At 41.7% G+C, this 13,851-nt stretch overlaps 3 protein-coding genes and 1 long non-coding RNA gene across 4 annotated transcripts; 1 reads left to right on the top strand and 3 right to left on the bottom strand.

The window, feature by feature from the left end:
* Nucleotides 1–249: 249 nt before the first annotated feature.
* On the bottom strand, nt 250–2,775 carry tomt (transmembrane O-methyltransferase). Its single transcript, XM_089013244.1, has 4 exons — nt 2,503–2,775; nt 2,134–2,330; nt 1,926–2,048; nt 250–507 (listed from the first exon to the last, which is right to left on the bottom strand). Exons 1-4 carry the CDS (start codon nt 2,762–2,764, stop codon nt 310–312), a joined length of 780 nt encoding a protein of 259 aa, XP_088869370.1. The 5' UTR covers nt 2,765–2,775; the 3' UTR covers nt 250–309.
* A 678-nt stretch (nt 2,776–3,453) lies between these two features.
* On the bottom strand, nt 3,454–6,544 carry sfrp2l (secreted frizzled-related protein 2 like). Its single transcript, XM_089013709.1, has 3 exons — nt 6,014–6,544; nt 5,197–5,277; nt 3,454–5,062 (listed from the first exon to the last, which is right to left on the bottom strand). Exons 1-3 carry the CDS (start codon nt 6,516–6,518, stop codon nt 4,674–4,676), a joined length of 975 nt encoding a protein of 324 aa, XP_088869835.1. The 5' UTR covers nt 6,519–6,544; the 3' UTR covers nt 3,454–4,673.
* A 1,772-nt stretch (nt 6,545–8,316) lies between these two features.
* Nucleotides 8,317–9,413, bottom strand: LOC148888300 (uncharacterized). The gene is made up of 2 exons (XR_016117259.1): nt 9,309–9,413; nt 8,317–9,007 (listed from the first exon to the last, which is right to left on the bottom strand). It is a non-coding gene; the product is annotated as an uncharacterized LOC148888300 (long non-coding RNA).
* A 742-nt stretch (nt 9,414–10,155) lies between these two features.
* On the top strand, nt 10,156–13,555 carry lamtor1 (late endosomal/lysosomal adaptor, MAPK and MTOR activator 1). Its single transcript, XM_089014358.1, has 5 exons — nt 10,156–10,376; nt 11,438–11,580; nt 11,659–11,736; nt 12,139–12,262; nt 13,182–13,555. Exons 1-5 carry the CDS (start codon nt 10,335–10,337, stop codon nt 13,272–13,274), a joined length of 480 nt encoding a protein of 159 aa, XP_088870484.1. The 5' UTR covers nt 10,156–10,334; the 3' UTR covers nt 13,275–13,555.
* The last annotated feature ends 296 nt before the right edge of the window (nt 13,556–13,851 follow it).

Below are 13,851 nucleotides of genomic sequence, written 5' to 3'. Positions count from 1 at the left end.
ACAATGACAAAACCCCTGCATACATTTTTGCACGTCTGCCAGTGAATGAGCTAACATGACTGGTTATGAACAGAAACTTCAAGGATTAACTATAGAGAAAAATGGCAAAGAATCATCAACAGCAAGCATGTTTGACTGCATGGGCTAAGAACTCTTGGGGCACTTAGAGTTGCAGAATTTGTATTGGGTTTCCATTTGAGATCTGTGGATGACCCAAAGCTGAGATGTCCAATATATTTTATTTTGTGCACCAGGATCATGCTCAATTAACCTTTGTGATTTCTGGAGGTTATCTTGTTTTATATTGATCTACTTAATCCCCTGATACACCAGTTCTGCCATCCCGTCCCTGATTCCCTTGCTGTACTCTAGTGTGGCGCGGTGGATCTTCCACTCATACAAGCCACTCTTGCGAATATGTCTGAGAAATTTGGGTGCGCCGGGAAACAGTACGTTGTCAGCCAGAATTATAGATCCTTTCCCGAGCAGACCGGAACCTTCCAATATCTGCAACACATCATGTTTGGCTACATTTGATTATCTCAAGGCAGGACATATCACAGGAGTCCTCAATAAATTTAAAACCCGCAGCTATCATTATTCGATATTATTTTTCAATTCGCTTGCAATTCAGCTCATTCATCTGTTGAACATTGCTAATTATGGTCATAAATAAAAAAATAAAATTCACAGATAGGCCAGATTGAAACCTGAAGTGTCTTTCAAAAGCATGTTATCTAAATGTCCATAAATGTATCTGATCTGATTCTGGTTATGCTTCCAATTTAGTATAATACAGTAAAATGTTACTGGTATTTTATAAACAAGGTTTTTAAAAATTCCCTGCTATAATGTGGCGCGACTGTATGAATTATAATGTAAAATGTTTTATGTTGTTACAGACCTGGACTTAAAAAAATGTACAAAACTGAAAAAAAAAGTATTATTGGAATCCTGAACTTTGGAGAATGAGTCTTCACAACACTGCCTGCATTTGTAAAGATGTAATGCTATATTCTGTGTCGGCTCTCAGTTGTACAGGAATGGTCCATCGATGAAAAGGTTTCTTCGTCCGTCATCTGTACTTCTTTGAAGGTGTCAGACGTTTTGCTCCTCATCGGAAGAGCTTTGTCAGCTAACTAAAGTTGTGGTGGTAACTCTGGCCTAATATATAGCCCTCATGGACAGAATGAGCGGTGCCATATCCTCTGCTTTGATAGATCCCTGCTCTAAGGTAGGGGGAGCAGTAGACGACTCCCTGAAGCTTGTCTGATTACCTCTAATGTCTATGCCTGGCTGATTGCCCCATTAGCCCTAGTATCATCTCATTAGCATGACTAAGCCCACGTGGTAACGATCTAAGAAGTCTGGTGTAAGCATGGTCTAAATCACAGGTGTCAAAGTCCAGGCCCGCGGGCCAAATCCGGCCCGCCACATTTTTTTCGGCCCGCGAAAGCAAATCAAACTTGTTAAATTCCATGATGATTGCTAAAATCTGAGCCAAAATTTCATATTTTTGGATGTCAACCACAATAAAAGTCATTATTCTTGACTTCAGATTTGAAAACAAGTTATTCATTAATTTGCTGTGTGCTCTATATGTAATATGAGTAGGGATTTAAACATTCTAATGGGTTCCCCAAATTCATAACGGCCCTTGAGAGGAAACCATAACTACAATGTGGCCCCCGGCAAAAAATGACTTTGACATCCCTGGTCTAAATTAAACCTTAAGCCACCTTGGTGATTTAGTGAAGGGTTTTGCTGTTTTACAAAAATGGCTTCTTTTACTCCCTTTTTAAAACATCTTCTTTAGCTAAGCTTTTAACCTCACTGTCGTCAAAATGTAATGCTATCGTTAAACTGCATCAATTTGTTGTGGTAAATTCTGTCCGATTTATGATTTTTTTTTTCTCCTGCAATACCTGCAGATCAGCACAGTAGCATTTCTTCCAGTGGTCCATGAAGACCAAATCAAGCCTCTCCAAGCCAAAGTCAGACCGCAAACGTGGGATCACTTCATCTGACGGATTCACAATCAGCTCTACCTGATTGATGCCAAACACAACAATATGTTTCGTAGTACTGAAAGTCAACATACAAACATCCAATTCAGATGATTGTGCCTCTCACAGTGTCGTCATCAAAACCGGCCAGGCGGATGATTTTCTCGGCTATGGCAGCGTTCCTCTGGTCCATCTCAACAGTGTAGATCCTAGCACCCAGTGGTAGAGCTCGGGCCATACGCACGGTGCTATAACCACAGTGTGTTCCCAACTCCAGGACTGTAAGAGGACTCTGCTCCATCATCAGCCTGTCCAGAATCTTCCCTGCACACATGAGGATGCAGGTACAAACAGAACTACAAACTCCCCAACCAACAATATATTTTAAATAATATTTGTTGAAAATGATGATAATGGCTAGATTTAAGTTTGAATGAGAGATGTCAATTTGCACTATTGATTATTGTGACGAGTGTTGTAAAGCTTCTCTACCCACCCTTTTTTGGTCCAATATTACTGATGAACTCCACCTTGCTACACCACTTGTCAAAAGTATCCAAAATACTGTCAGGGTCCCCAGGTGTGGCATGGGTGAGAACATACTGGTAGACTCGCTCCTCACGGCTCAGACCAGTGACACAGTCCTTCCAAAGGCGGACCAGAACCGCTCGGTAGAACAATGCAAAGTAGAAACGGTATCGGATGAGCAACGTCAGCAGGAGTGGGAGGAAAGCCAATGCAATGGCAGGGAATGCCATCTTCGTCGCCACACAAGCAGAGGTTTCAGTCAATCATTTATGTTCTAAAGAGAAATAATGAAGCGGCAGTAAGGAACAGTAGGATTTTATGATGTTTGATATGTTAAATGTCAGTTTCTTTGGTGCCACTGACGGTAAGCATGTCACCAGTTTAAGATGCAATATGCTCAACTAACAGAACTCATCTAGGCTATACAGTTACAGCAAAAGTTGAAATAAACACTTCCTTATCGACACATTGGTAGTGTACAGCAATATAAACTCACACTAATGCAGCACAGGACAAGTCTGGGGTTGCAAGTGCGATGTTACTGTCGAGTCACAGCCCAGTTCTAAAAAGCTCATGACAAAAACGGTAACCCAAACCTTATTGTATGCATGCTTTCAAAAACTCCATTTAATCATTCAAAATCAACAACGATACTTATTAAAAACTTCACACTTCATTGGGATTACTTTCGGCATTTAATAACAGCACCAGACAATAATTGCCTGCAAAGCTGCATGAATATCACTCACATCTAGAACAGATCATAATTGACAAACATTATGTAGTTTGTTAGTATCATAAATTAATCTATAATCTCACTCAACCAAATTTGCCAATTAAAATTTAACATTTGTATGCTTTGTCTATGCAGTTACAGGCAATATTAAGACAGAATTCTGCAGCACAGATAAAAATATTGACCTCACCTTGGTGCTGGAAAATACTGTGACTAATAACTGGCAGCTGAGAAAAATACAGCTCGATGCAAGTGCGTATTTTGTATGTGTGTCGGGTAATTGAAGGTTGGAGACCTGAAGCTATAAATTATTTAAGCAACATGTTCAATTTGTATGTCCAGTAATTGTTTACGACAGACGCAAAAACTGGTAAGACCAAAGACATTGCAACCACATATTTTTCCTCAGTTTCAATCTAACACACCTGATGTTTATTTTTGTAGGATACCACAACAGAGAAAGAGTCACGTTTGCCGCGGGAGACAAAGTGAGGCAGACTATCTGCTGTATCAAGTTAACCGCAACAGGTGTGTAGACAAGTATGTTCGAGTCATGTTTCGCGCTTTGCGCTGTCGATATGGAAATATGATGAAAACAACAAAACACATTTAGGGATTATCGTACATACAGTAAATTTAATAAGATATACATAGTATAAAACAGATTTCAGTTAATTTTTAATTTGTGGATTTGTTTGATTAAAAACAACAACAGTATTATGAGTGGTTCCTCATCATTGCATTTTAATAGTATATAGAGTATAAAGTATATAGGAATATGTTTCTGTATACAGGAATAAGAAGATTGTTGTATTACTACGACAACAACAGGATGCTGTTTAACACCAATTTAAAGCTCATTTCCGTTACCAAAAAAAACAAAATAAACAATTACAACAACTTAGTTAGTGAATGTACACATTTAAATGTCCTTATATCGGCAATTGGCATGTAATGCATTTGCAAAGTGGCTGATAAAATGTTTAATGCGCGGGTGCCAAACTCCGGTCCTCCTGAGCCGCTTTCCTGCTTATGATTTCATCGTATTTATGATCATCATCAGGCTCCTGCAGAGCTAGCTGATGAGCTGATCATTTGAAACAGGTGCGTTGTAGCAAGGGGAGATGGAAAACCTGCAGCAAAGCGGCCCTTGAGGACGCATTTTGAAACGTATGCTGTTGTGGGAAATGTAAAACACTCAGGTAAACGTGCACCATACACAGGTCAATTATTAACCCTTTGCACCATTACCAAAAAAGAAAAGGTCAATTTCACAACTTTCAAAAAAATGTCCGACCATTCATCAAGCAAGTGGTCAGATTGCAGTCTATGCATGGGCAATATTTTAATGTTTATTTATTTTGTGAACTGGAAAAAAAAATAACTGGTTAAAGACTGAATCGCTACAGCTCAGGACAAGATTGTTTCAAAAGTCCCCTGATGAACTTCTTCATATCTTTGTCACCTTTAGTCCAGCGCACCAGCCGAGTCAACACCAGCCTTCCCTCTTCAGCCCGAGCTAGTGCCAAATACCATCCATCCAGGACCCCATTCACCTTTTTGTCCATGACCTCCCCACCTAAAACAGGATCGTTTTTGTCTGTCGAGTCCAAGCCTGGACACGCACAGGTGGCGCCTTCCTCCAGCCACAGGGCACCGTGGGCCATTGCGCCTCCAATCCCAGCCCTCTCCGCACCTCCCCCTGCCCACCTCAGGATGCGGCTTCGGGCCAAAGGCACCAGCTGAAGGTCTCCTCCTACTGTAGACACACTACCCAGACGCATCTTAAATGCTGCGAAAGAGACAAAAACGGGTCATTCCGGGCACGCCATAAAACACAAAACCTCACATGAGGGAGAGAAACAAAGATTTTATTTTACTTAGCTCTCAAGATATGTCACATGATGTCATCATCTCTTTTCTCACCATATGGACTTGGACAAAAGTTGTCCTTGATGTCATTTTCTCCTTCAGCTGCAAGACTGCAGGCATCACAAATTATACTTCCTGGGTATTGAAAAGAGGGATTAAACATATCGCAGGAGGAGTCAGAAAATAATGAGAAAAACCTCTTAAACCACCACTTAATGATACACGAGGCACTACACAAAAGAGAAAACATGCAAACCCCAGAGAGAATGGAGAGCAGATATTCTAAGACCAAAATGTCAAACTCTGAGAAATTCAAGCAAACCATTAGACTGCCTTGCTGTTAAAACGTAATAAATACAGTCGTTGCAAAGCTATGAACATTTCATTGTGGGCCTAAATTGCATCTCATCAAGTCAGATTGTTTTCAGCATGAGACTCATAAGAGTTATAGCGGCCTTTATAGCAATACAACTGTAAACAGTAATCCATAGAGGTGCAACAATATACTGCAAATTGCTTTGGTTGTCAACAAATGTTGACATTTTTCTAAATAAAAGAGGAGAGTGCTGTCATTAAGTAAACTTTTTTAGATTTATTTTTCTTAGCATGATTCCGAATTTGGCCTCATCTTTTCTCTAGCACACCGCGGGTTTCATCCATTAACTGAACCACTTATCCTCTCGATGTTCACGGCGTGTTGGATCCTATCCTAACTCTACTCCGGTCCTCAGGGGCCGCTCTCCTGCATTTTTTGGGATGTTTATCTCCGCCAACACTTTTGATTCAAACGATCATGACCATGCGGAGTTGCCTTCCATAGATCAAGTCCATTGTTTGGCCTCCCGTGTAAAATTTGAGAAGAGGCACAGACCTTTGAGCGCCTCCTCGTGGGTAATTTCTTCCATAATCCGCGCATCCACCTCCCCACTCGGAGGGATGCAAAGTAGGGTCCCGCGTGGAAAGCGGCTGCAGTTAAACATTTCTGGCCAGGGAAATCCGAAAGCGCTCATGACGGGGACGCAATGGTCGCGCACGGCCTCGCACAGGCTCCTGCACGGGCTGACTGGCCCGCCGTAGTCTGGAACGCATACCGGTGCGAACAAGGAGCACAAGAACTTCTTGGTGTCCCGGTGACACAGTTTGGAGACTAACGGCAGCCAGGCGCCAGACTGCTGCTGGGCTTCTCGCAGGGTGTCGTGGCCAAGCAGATTGGGGAGCCTCATGTACCGGTAGCCGATGCCGTGGCACAGAGACAGCGTGCTCGGTATGGGCTTGCACACCGAGCGGACCGACGAACTAAAACCGACGTGTGCAGGAGCTCGACCGTCAGACGCCAGAGAAAACCCGAACGCCAAAACAAACAAGAGTGCTCTCATGGTGGTTGTTTTTGTTCCCCTAACAAGTCAAGGTGAGTTCCACGGCCCTGGAAGCTCTTTCCTGCATAATCCCTCCCCTCTCTCGGCAGGCGTAAATAAAGAAGGTGTGGATAAAAGTGGAGGGTATACAAGAGAACAGACGCCTGTTAATCATCACCCCCACCCCAAAAGGTTGGATGACTGACTACTTTTTGTCTGCAGTCAGGGTGTCTGCAAGCTGCTCAACTGTCGTGATGCATTCAAGTGCAGCCAAAAGAGTTATATGAATATTCCACGGGGAGTTGAAGTTAATGATTTATGAGAACTGGATTTGCTTTGCAAAACATTACGTCAGTGGTGGGCCGTCAGGGCCTGCAAGACCTCTGCTGGAGTAAAAATATCTGAATCACAGAATAATGAGAATTATATTTTGTCCATGAATTCTTATTAAATAATTCCAAATTGTTTCTAAGCTTCCATTCATTGCTTTTCCATTGTTGTGCTACTCTCAGATGATTGTTTTCGCATTTAAGCATTTAGCCAATCACATTTCAGCCATCATTTGTTACCAGGGTCAGAAATCTACCTGGACACCTTCACAATCAGTTCTGCGGGGCCCCGGACTATAAAAAGAAATGTCGATTAAACTGTTGCTTTAACCAATCAAAGTTGAGTTGGCAACCCAAGGCCTGCAGGTAGGCACTGGAAACGTCCCAGTTTTTGCAAACTATGATTGACTAGTCACATGATTGGCCAATTATAGTATAACAGCCAACTTGAAGACAGTTGTCATTTTCCCCTGAAGTGACAGATTGAGTTCATTGAGTATTCCTCGTCACGGAAATACGCCGCAAGCGGTGACTTTTTATTTTTCAAAATACATAAAACATAGTTCAGACTCAGATAATAAATAAAACGGACATTGTTAATTATTCTTTCTGCGCGGCCCGGTAACAAATGACCCACGGAAGATGATACCGGTCCGCGGCCCGGGGTTGGGGACCCCTGCTCTAGTGGACGTGCAGTAAATCACACCACACTTGCAGCTGTGGAGTGATTCAGACGTAGCACTATTGAAGGCCAAGGAGCGACATGCATGGCCCGCCACTGCATTAAACAATATAACAAGATATACAAAATTGCAATTGCAATCTAACTTGGAATGACGTTACTATAGTCTTCCGAGGTTCGTTGTGTATAAAGGGTCTTTGTGCATTGGATGAAGGAAAAAAATCAGCATAGGGAAATTTGAATAAAAAAATCACCAAGGATCAGGTGAGCAAGAGTGTATTTTACAACAAAAGTATGGGCATGCGGTGGGGTTTATTTTGATCTGGTTGCCAGCAAGACACCCCAAAAATAAAGAGTCAAACAAAATACAGGGTAAAATAAGAATATATCACCTATTTGTTTTTCTATTGTAAAAAAGGGAACATTCCAGAGCTTGCAATATCAATGATTTTTGCACAGTGTCTGGAAACTAGTTCAAGATGTTCCCCAGTGATTGCCCGGAGTCAGCTTCGAATGACTCCAGCATGCTCACGATCCTTGTGAAGATGAGTGGATCAGATCATTTGGAGATGACAAATATGGACATGATGTCAATTGCCTGTCTAGCAGCCCTTAATAGACCATCAATGCATTGGTGCAACATGTTATACTCTGTCATTGACTACTCAGCCTGAGGAGAGTTAAAAAAAAATATTTCATCTTTGTCATGACAGGCTGCCAGGCATGCACTAGCAAGACTTTATCCTGTAAACCCATGAAAACATTTGAACTGACGCGGGCTATCCGAAAAAATACAACAGAGAGGAAATGTTTTATAATACTGTACTTGTAGAGGGCCAAACAAACAACTCACACCTGGGGACAATTCATTCGATAACAATGAGGCAAACATAACTTATTTATTTACATTGTCAGCACGAATTATAATGAATAATTAATCAATGTGTGCAAAAAAGCATCTTCAGTTGTCTCTCAGTCCCCCATAACAATGTTAGATTGTCAATTTGTGGAGGAGTGGCACAGTCAATGATTGTGCCACTATTATGCTATTGTGGAAGCGTATACTCTGAATATCGAGTATCTCCCTTTCGTCTATGTTGCTTGTTCTTCTTCCTCATGGTGTTTCTCATGCACCTCAAGGGGGGCTTCCAAACAGGGTTCTTCCCGACTGCATAATGCCCATCCCGAGCCACGACTGGGACCCTCCTCAATATCACCTTATCTTCTCCATCTGCAACTTCACAGGTCCAATTGTCAGAAGAGGATGAGGAGCTTGTGGAGGGGGAGGAGGAGGAAGATGAAGATGACGGTGATGGCGAAGGGGAGGGTGAGGATGAGGAAGAGGAGGAGATGGGAGAGTTTAAATAGGGTTGGGCTAGCGAGGGTGTGGACGTGAGGTCGCTGGCAGTGTTCGAGACTTGAGGAATGAAGAGTGTGGATGTGCAGGTATAATCTGGGTCTGACACCAACGTGGTCGACCAAGAGCCTTTTTTGACAATCTGAGAAAACAAACACACAGAATTAATTGCACTGCTTCATGTTCTCACTCAATACCATTTGCAGTGTTCACTGGATACAGTGAGCGAGGGTACAGCTCCATTTTACAGTAGTTTCGATGTACAAATAGCAAGTAAGGACATCATCCAAAATTGTAACCTTTTAAAATATGAGGAAGTTGGAATGGAATCAGGCACGATTATTTCATTTAACCTCAACCACCGCATTTATAAACACGCACACACACATACACATATATTTATAATAAAAGCGTAAATGTAATAATATCATAGCTCTTTTTACCTTATTTTCCGGCTGCATGCCGCCAGATTGTGCCAATTTGGAAGGCATAGCACCAATAACAACTTGAACCCAATTTTAGCTTTGTCTCAGAACGGATTATCTGTCATTTTCCCACACATCCGCGAAACCAATGTACGTCACTTACCTTTGTAAAAAGTCAAGCCTAAACATGACGCCATAAAGAGCGACATCCATACAATTACTGTTTCAAGTAAACATAAGACGCTACATTGATGTGGAAAAGCAGTTGTGGCGACGGCGATGATTATTCGTCATGCAGTGATTAATTCAACTAAGAATTCAAAAACAATATTAATACGTTATATGTGAAAATGAGTGCTTTTGGGAAATCCAAACATGCATTTACGGTTCAAACTCAGGTGATCTAAAATGAAACAAATATGGTAACATGAAGTTATAGCATTTTATTTTCGTATTAGTAAACCCTCACGAAACATTAGGAGCAGGATGTTAGTGCACGTATATTCTAAACAAATACAAGGTGTCTCTATTTATTATCAGAAAAAATGCATGTAATGGCTTTTGTTCTGTCATCTTTTCCTTTCGGCTTTCCCTTGCATTTAGTGCATTTTCTATTGTTATCCCGCTTAATAAATCTCCATTGCGCCATTCATTCAATCGTTCACAGGACTATAATGACAGTTTAGTGACTGCACTCAACATTATTTGTTCTTCAGTTTGGTGAAGCAAACATTTAATACATTTAACTGTGAAATACTTTCATTCTCTTCCATACCAGCAAACACCGAGGTTTACGTTGAAGTCAGGTTTTTTTAACTGCGCAGTGACGCCATTCCGGAAATGGCGTATTTTGTTGCACGCGCAGTGCAGCTGTCATGTGATAGCGACTCTGCTGTGCCCACCCCGACATTAGCTGGCGAAGTCTCAAACTCCTTTTGATGGAGTGCAAATAACCACCGAAACGAATTGGATGATTTTTGGCGCAGACAATCACGCCTGCTTTCTGTGTGAAAACAAGGAAGCCGGAGGGGACCGGACGCTGCCATGGGCTGTTGTTACAGCAGCGACAACGAGTCAGCAGACCAGGTAGTTAGTTAGCCGTCCAGGTTGCTAAAACTAGCTCCATATATTTGGTTCTGCAATTGTTCTTGCATGACACCGTACACTGTTGTCAGGCGGAGGAGAGTTGTTTAATAAAGAATGCGTGTTTCCAACAAGAGATTGTTCCGCTCTTTCACTTTGAAAAGACATTTAGCAATATGAACGACGGCTTAGCTCAGGCCAAGTCTTTACTGCTTGTACTGGGCGGAAATGAGAACAGCTGATAGTAGCTAAACATGTAACGCGTTGCTTGGCCATTTATGTGAAACAATATTAAAGTGACCGCATTGTTATGACGTGTACGAGAAGGAACCTTTGTATGCGTGGCTAGTGTCTAACAAAATATCACAAGATAATTTTAAGTTCCCAATTTGTGTTGTGCCGCGTGACTCGAGATCTTCCTCAATTCAATTTGAGGAAACATGCATGCTTCAGTGTTCAATTGTATTATAGATGTTTCTTTCTCAGCTTCAAGTCGTCGAATTTGCAAGTAAAGTTGGCAAAAGTACTGAAAACGCGTACTAAACTTATAGTTGCAGCTGCCGTGATCCTTTGGCTGCTCGCGTACTAACCACGGGGACAGCATTAAATTGTCCAGCTGGTTAATTATGGTCTCCCTCGCTTTAAAAACGGAAAATTAGTTTTATCCGATGTGAAAGCTTCTTGTTTGCAAAATACAATGGCTGACCAAGTTCATTTAAATAAGGTAAAAATATGAACCAATAATAAAATGAACTGAAATGATACCTGACAGCTAAAAAAACATCAGTTTTGTCTTATTAGTATGAGTTCACTAAAACAGTTTGAGCCTCTGTGTTACAATACATATTAATTGATATAGCGCTTTAACAACAGCTGAAGCTGTAACAAAGCGCTTAACATGGACAACTATCCTATACAGGAAATAAAGCAGTCACGAAGATAGCAGAAAAAACCAGGGAGTAAAACCAAGATCAAGTCGGAATTATGCTGAGTCGAATACCAAAGAGTAGAAGTGAGTTATATAATATCCCATTGAATACTTTTTTTGACCTGGTGACCGACAGGATAATGAACGCAAGCCGCTGATCACCCACCCGAACCCTGTCAGCAAACCCCCAAATGGCACCGACTGGATCACGCCAACTGTACCTTCGGCCCGAACAGACGAACAGGCCCTGCTCACATCCATCCTCACCAAAACAGCACAGTAAGATTGTGGTCCACCCGCCACCTGATTCAGTCCGATAGGCAATCAAGTTAATAAACATTCTCGTTTGTTGTCCAGGAACATCATTGATGTGTCGGCGGCTGACTCCGTCATGATGGAACAGCATGAATATATGGACAAAGCTCGGCAATACAGGTATACTTGAAACTTTTATGGTGGTTGTCCTGTTAGGAAACGAATTACCGGTACTCTGTTCTTAATTCTGTTCTTAATTCACAAATTCAAGACTGCCTCGACAATATGGAAATTCTTCAACAGACCAGTGCTATTTGGCTGGGTTGACTGAAGACAAACTTTTTAATAGATTCTGAAAACCACTTTCATGACATTTTTATAGGAAACTCCCTATCAAATGCTTTGGGATCAAACCTTGCATTGTGGCAGATGAAAAAGGGAAGAATGCCAAAATAAAAAAACAAATTATAAACGGTATTTTTAACTCGTGCACATCATCAGTCACTGAGAAGAGTCAATTGAGTAAGCCAAAATCTTGCCATCACCCATGACTACATGTATATGAAATTGTTTTCATTGCAGCTCAAAGCTTTCCGTTTTGAGCAGCGGCATGCCCCAGACGAAAGGCCTAGTTCTCCCCTCCCTCACTAGCCAACCCCACCAAGTGCTCGCCAGTGACCTGGTGCCGTACTCGGATGTTCAGCAGGTAGTCACACGCATCACATTTTGACATCTATTGAAATGTCGATAGGACGTGTCATGCTTTCGAAACGCTGCGCCAGATTGAGTATGAATCCAAAAACAAGTCTGTCAGATGCATTGATTCTCTTGTCGTGTGCCTTGGACAAAGATTTGAGCAGTGGCGAGCCGTGCATATCACCCCTGGGCCTTCAGTAGTGCTACGTCTGAATTCATTTGTCTACGTCTGAGGCTGCGACTGGAAATAAGTGTCGTGTTATTTACTAGAGGGTCCCGTTAGCCAGGAAATAACTTGTGAAGAAAGAAATACTGTCATTAAACTTTTCGAGGTTTTACCATGAATGTGTAGATTCATGATATGGGGTCAGAAGTCGCTCTTTCACAGCATAGAGAAGATTGAACAACTGGATTGGGAAGCATTTCCGACGTTTCTTAAAGATGTCATTTTTTTCTTGAAAAGCCCGTCTTGAAAATGGCTTTAACGGTAAATCTGCAACCAAATCAATTTCTTCTCCTCCTTCAGCCATTGTGGGTTGACAATACTACTATTAAATCGACACAATAGATTTGCTTATGCAGCTCACTACTGATACTGTGTGCAAGCTCTGGCCAGTCCTAATAACAAATGATCGCTGAAATGTGATTGGTTAAATGCTTAAATACGAAACCACACTTCTGGAAGCAGCACAACCAGGGAAAAGCAATGAAACGAAGCTGAAAGACTATTTGGAATGATTTAATAAGAATTCATGAACACCACAGAGTCACGAGTCCGAAAATCACCCGATTTATGATTTCTGAAACTTAACATGTATGTAATCAGTTTGTGATTCACATATTTTTAGGCCAGCAGAGAAGGCCTTGAAGGCCCTGACAGCCCACCACTGGATTTCAGTCATGATGTTCTATTCTTTTTTTCCTTTCAGGTATCCAAGGTAGCGGCATATGCCTTCAGTGCAATCTCTCAAATCAAAGTAGATGCTAAAGAAGAACTCGTGGTCCAGTTTGTCATTCCTTGATCTGACAACACGGGGTTGCGTACCGCTCCGCCCATCATTCGAGTCTGTCCCTGTCACGCCTTGACTTGACCCTTCCCTACACCCATTTATGCGGTTGTCTTGTGCTTCTCGTCTCTGCCTTTAAATGCAACACGGACACAGATGCTCCACAAAGGCAATTTCGTCACACTGTACCATATTGAAGGTCGGTCAGAAGCCATTCTGTCACCTTGCGTCTTCAAAATTGGCTTCCCAAGAACCGGAGCTGAAGCCAAAATAAAATGTGCAAGTTGTATTATTGATCCTGATAGCTGTTCTTTGTTGTAGCTCATTTCATGTTTGTTTACAGTGATGCATTTTGGATGTCCATCTAATGAAATGATAATGAATGAAATGATAATTACTGTACTTCGAATAGGAACACCTTTTTTGCCAACCATTTCGATTTCAGGGCACATGACAACAAATGAATTTCTGTGAGGCTAAATGACTCGCCATTATTTTGCCTTTCCTCACTGGTGAAGTTACAATAGGCTTCACTACCTTAAAGTTTGATATCCATGCAAAGCCCATTAAACCTGTATAGCACTGGAGGCCT

This window comes from Hippocampus bargibanti, linkage group LG14 (genome assembly GCF_051943395.1).
Source record: "Hippocampus bargibanti isolate YZ-2025 linkage group LG14, ASM5194339v1, whole genome shotgun sequence".
NCBI lineage: Eukaryota > Metazoa > Chordata > Actinopteri > Syngnathiformes > Syngnathidae > Hippocampus > Hippocampus bargibanti.
The sequence above is the reverse complement of the archived record's forward strand: the minus strand, read 5'-3'. Positions and strand labels throughout refer to the sequence as shown.

What these genes read in the sequence shown, in the direction of transcription:
- tomt (XM_089013244.1), bottom strand. Translation starts at nt 2,764, where the DNA reads ATGGCATTCCCTGCCATTGCATTGGCTTTCCTCCCACTCCTGCTGACG. An exon ending in CCGGTTTTGATGACGACACT is followed by an intron (nt 2,049 to 2,133) that starts GTGAGAGGCACA and finishes GGCATCAATCAG; the next exon opens with GTAGAGCTGATTGTGAATCC. An exon ending in GCTACTGTGCTGATCTGCAG is followed by an intron (nt 508 to 1,925) that starts GTATTGCAGGAG and finishes GATGTGTTGCAG; the next exon opens with ATATTGGAAGGTTCCGGTCT.
- sfrp2l (XM_089013709.1), bottom strand. Translation starts at nt 6,518, where the DNA reads ATGAGAGCACTCTTGTTTGTTTTGGCGTTCGGGTTTTCTCTGGCGTCT. An exon ending in CCACGAGGAGGCGCTCAAAG is followed by an intron (nt 5,278 to 6,013) that starts GTCTGTGCCTCT and finishes TTCAATACCCAG; the next exon opens with GAAGTATAATTTGTGATGCC. An exon ending in CTTTTGTCCAAGTCCATATG is followed by an intron (nt 5,063 to 5,196) that starts GTGAGAAAAGAG and finishes TCTCTTTCGCAG; the next exon opens with CATTTAAGATGCGTCTGGGT.
- lamtor1 (XM_089014358.1), top strand. Translation starts at nt 10,335, where the DNA reads ATGGGCTGTTGTTACAGCAGCGACAACGAGTCAGCAGACCAG. An exon ending in ACAACGAGTCAGCAGACCAG is followed by an intron (nt 10,377 to 11,437) that starts GTAGTTAGTTAG and finishes GGTGACCGACAG; the next exon opens with GATAATGAACGCAAGCCGCT. An exon ending in ATCCTCACCAAAACAGCACA is followed by an intron (nt 11,581 to 11,658) that starts GTAAGATTGTGG and finishes TTTGTTGTCCAG; the next exon opens with GAACATCATTGATGTGTCGG.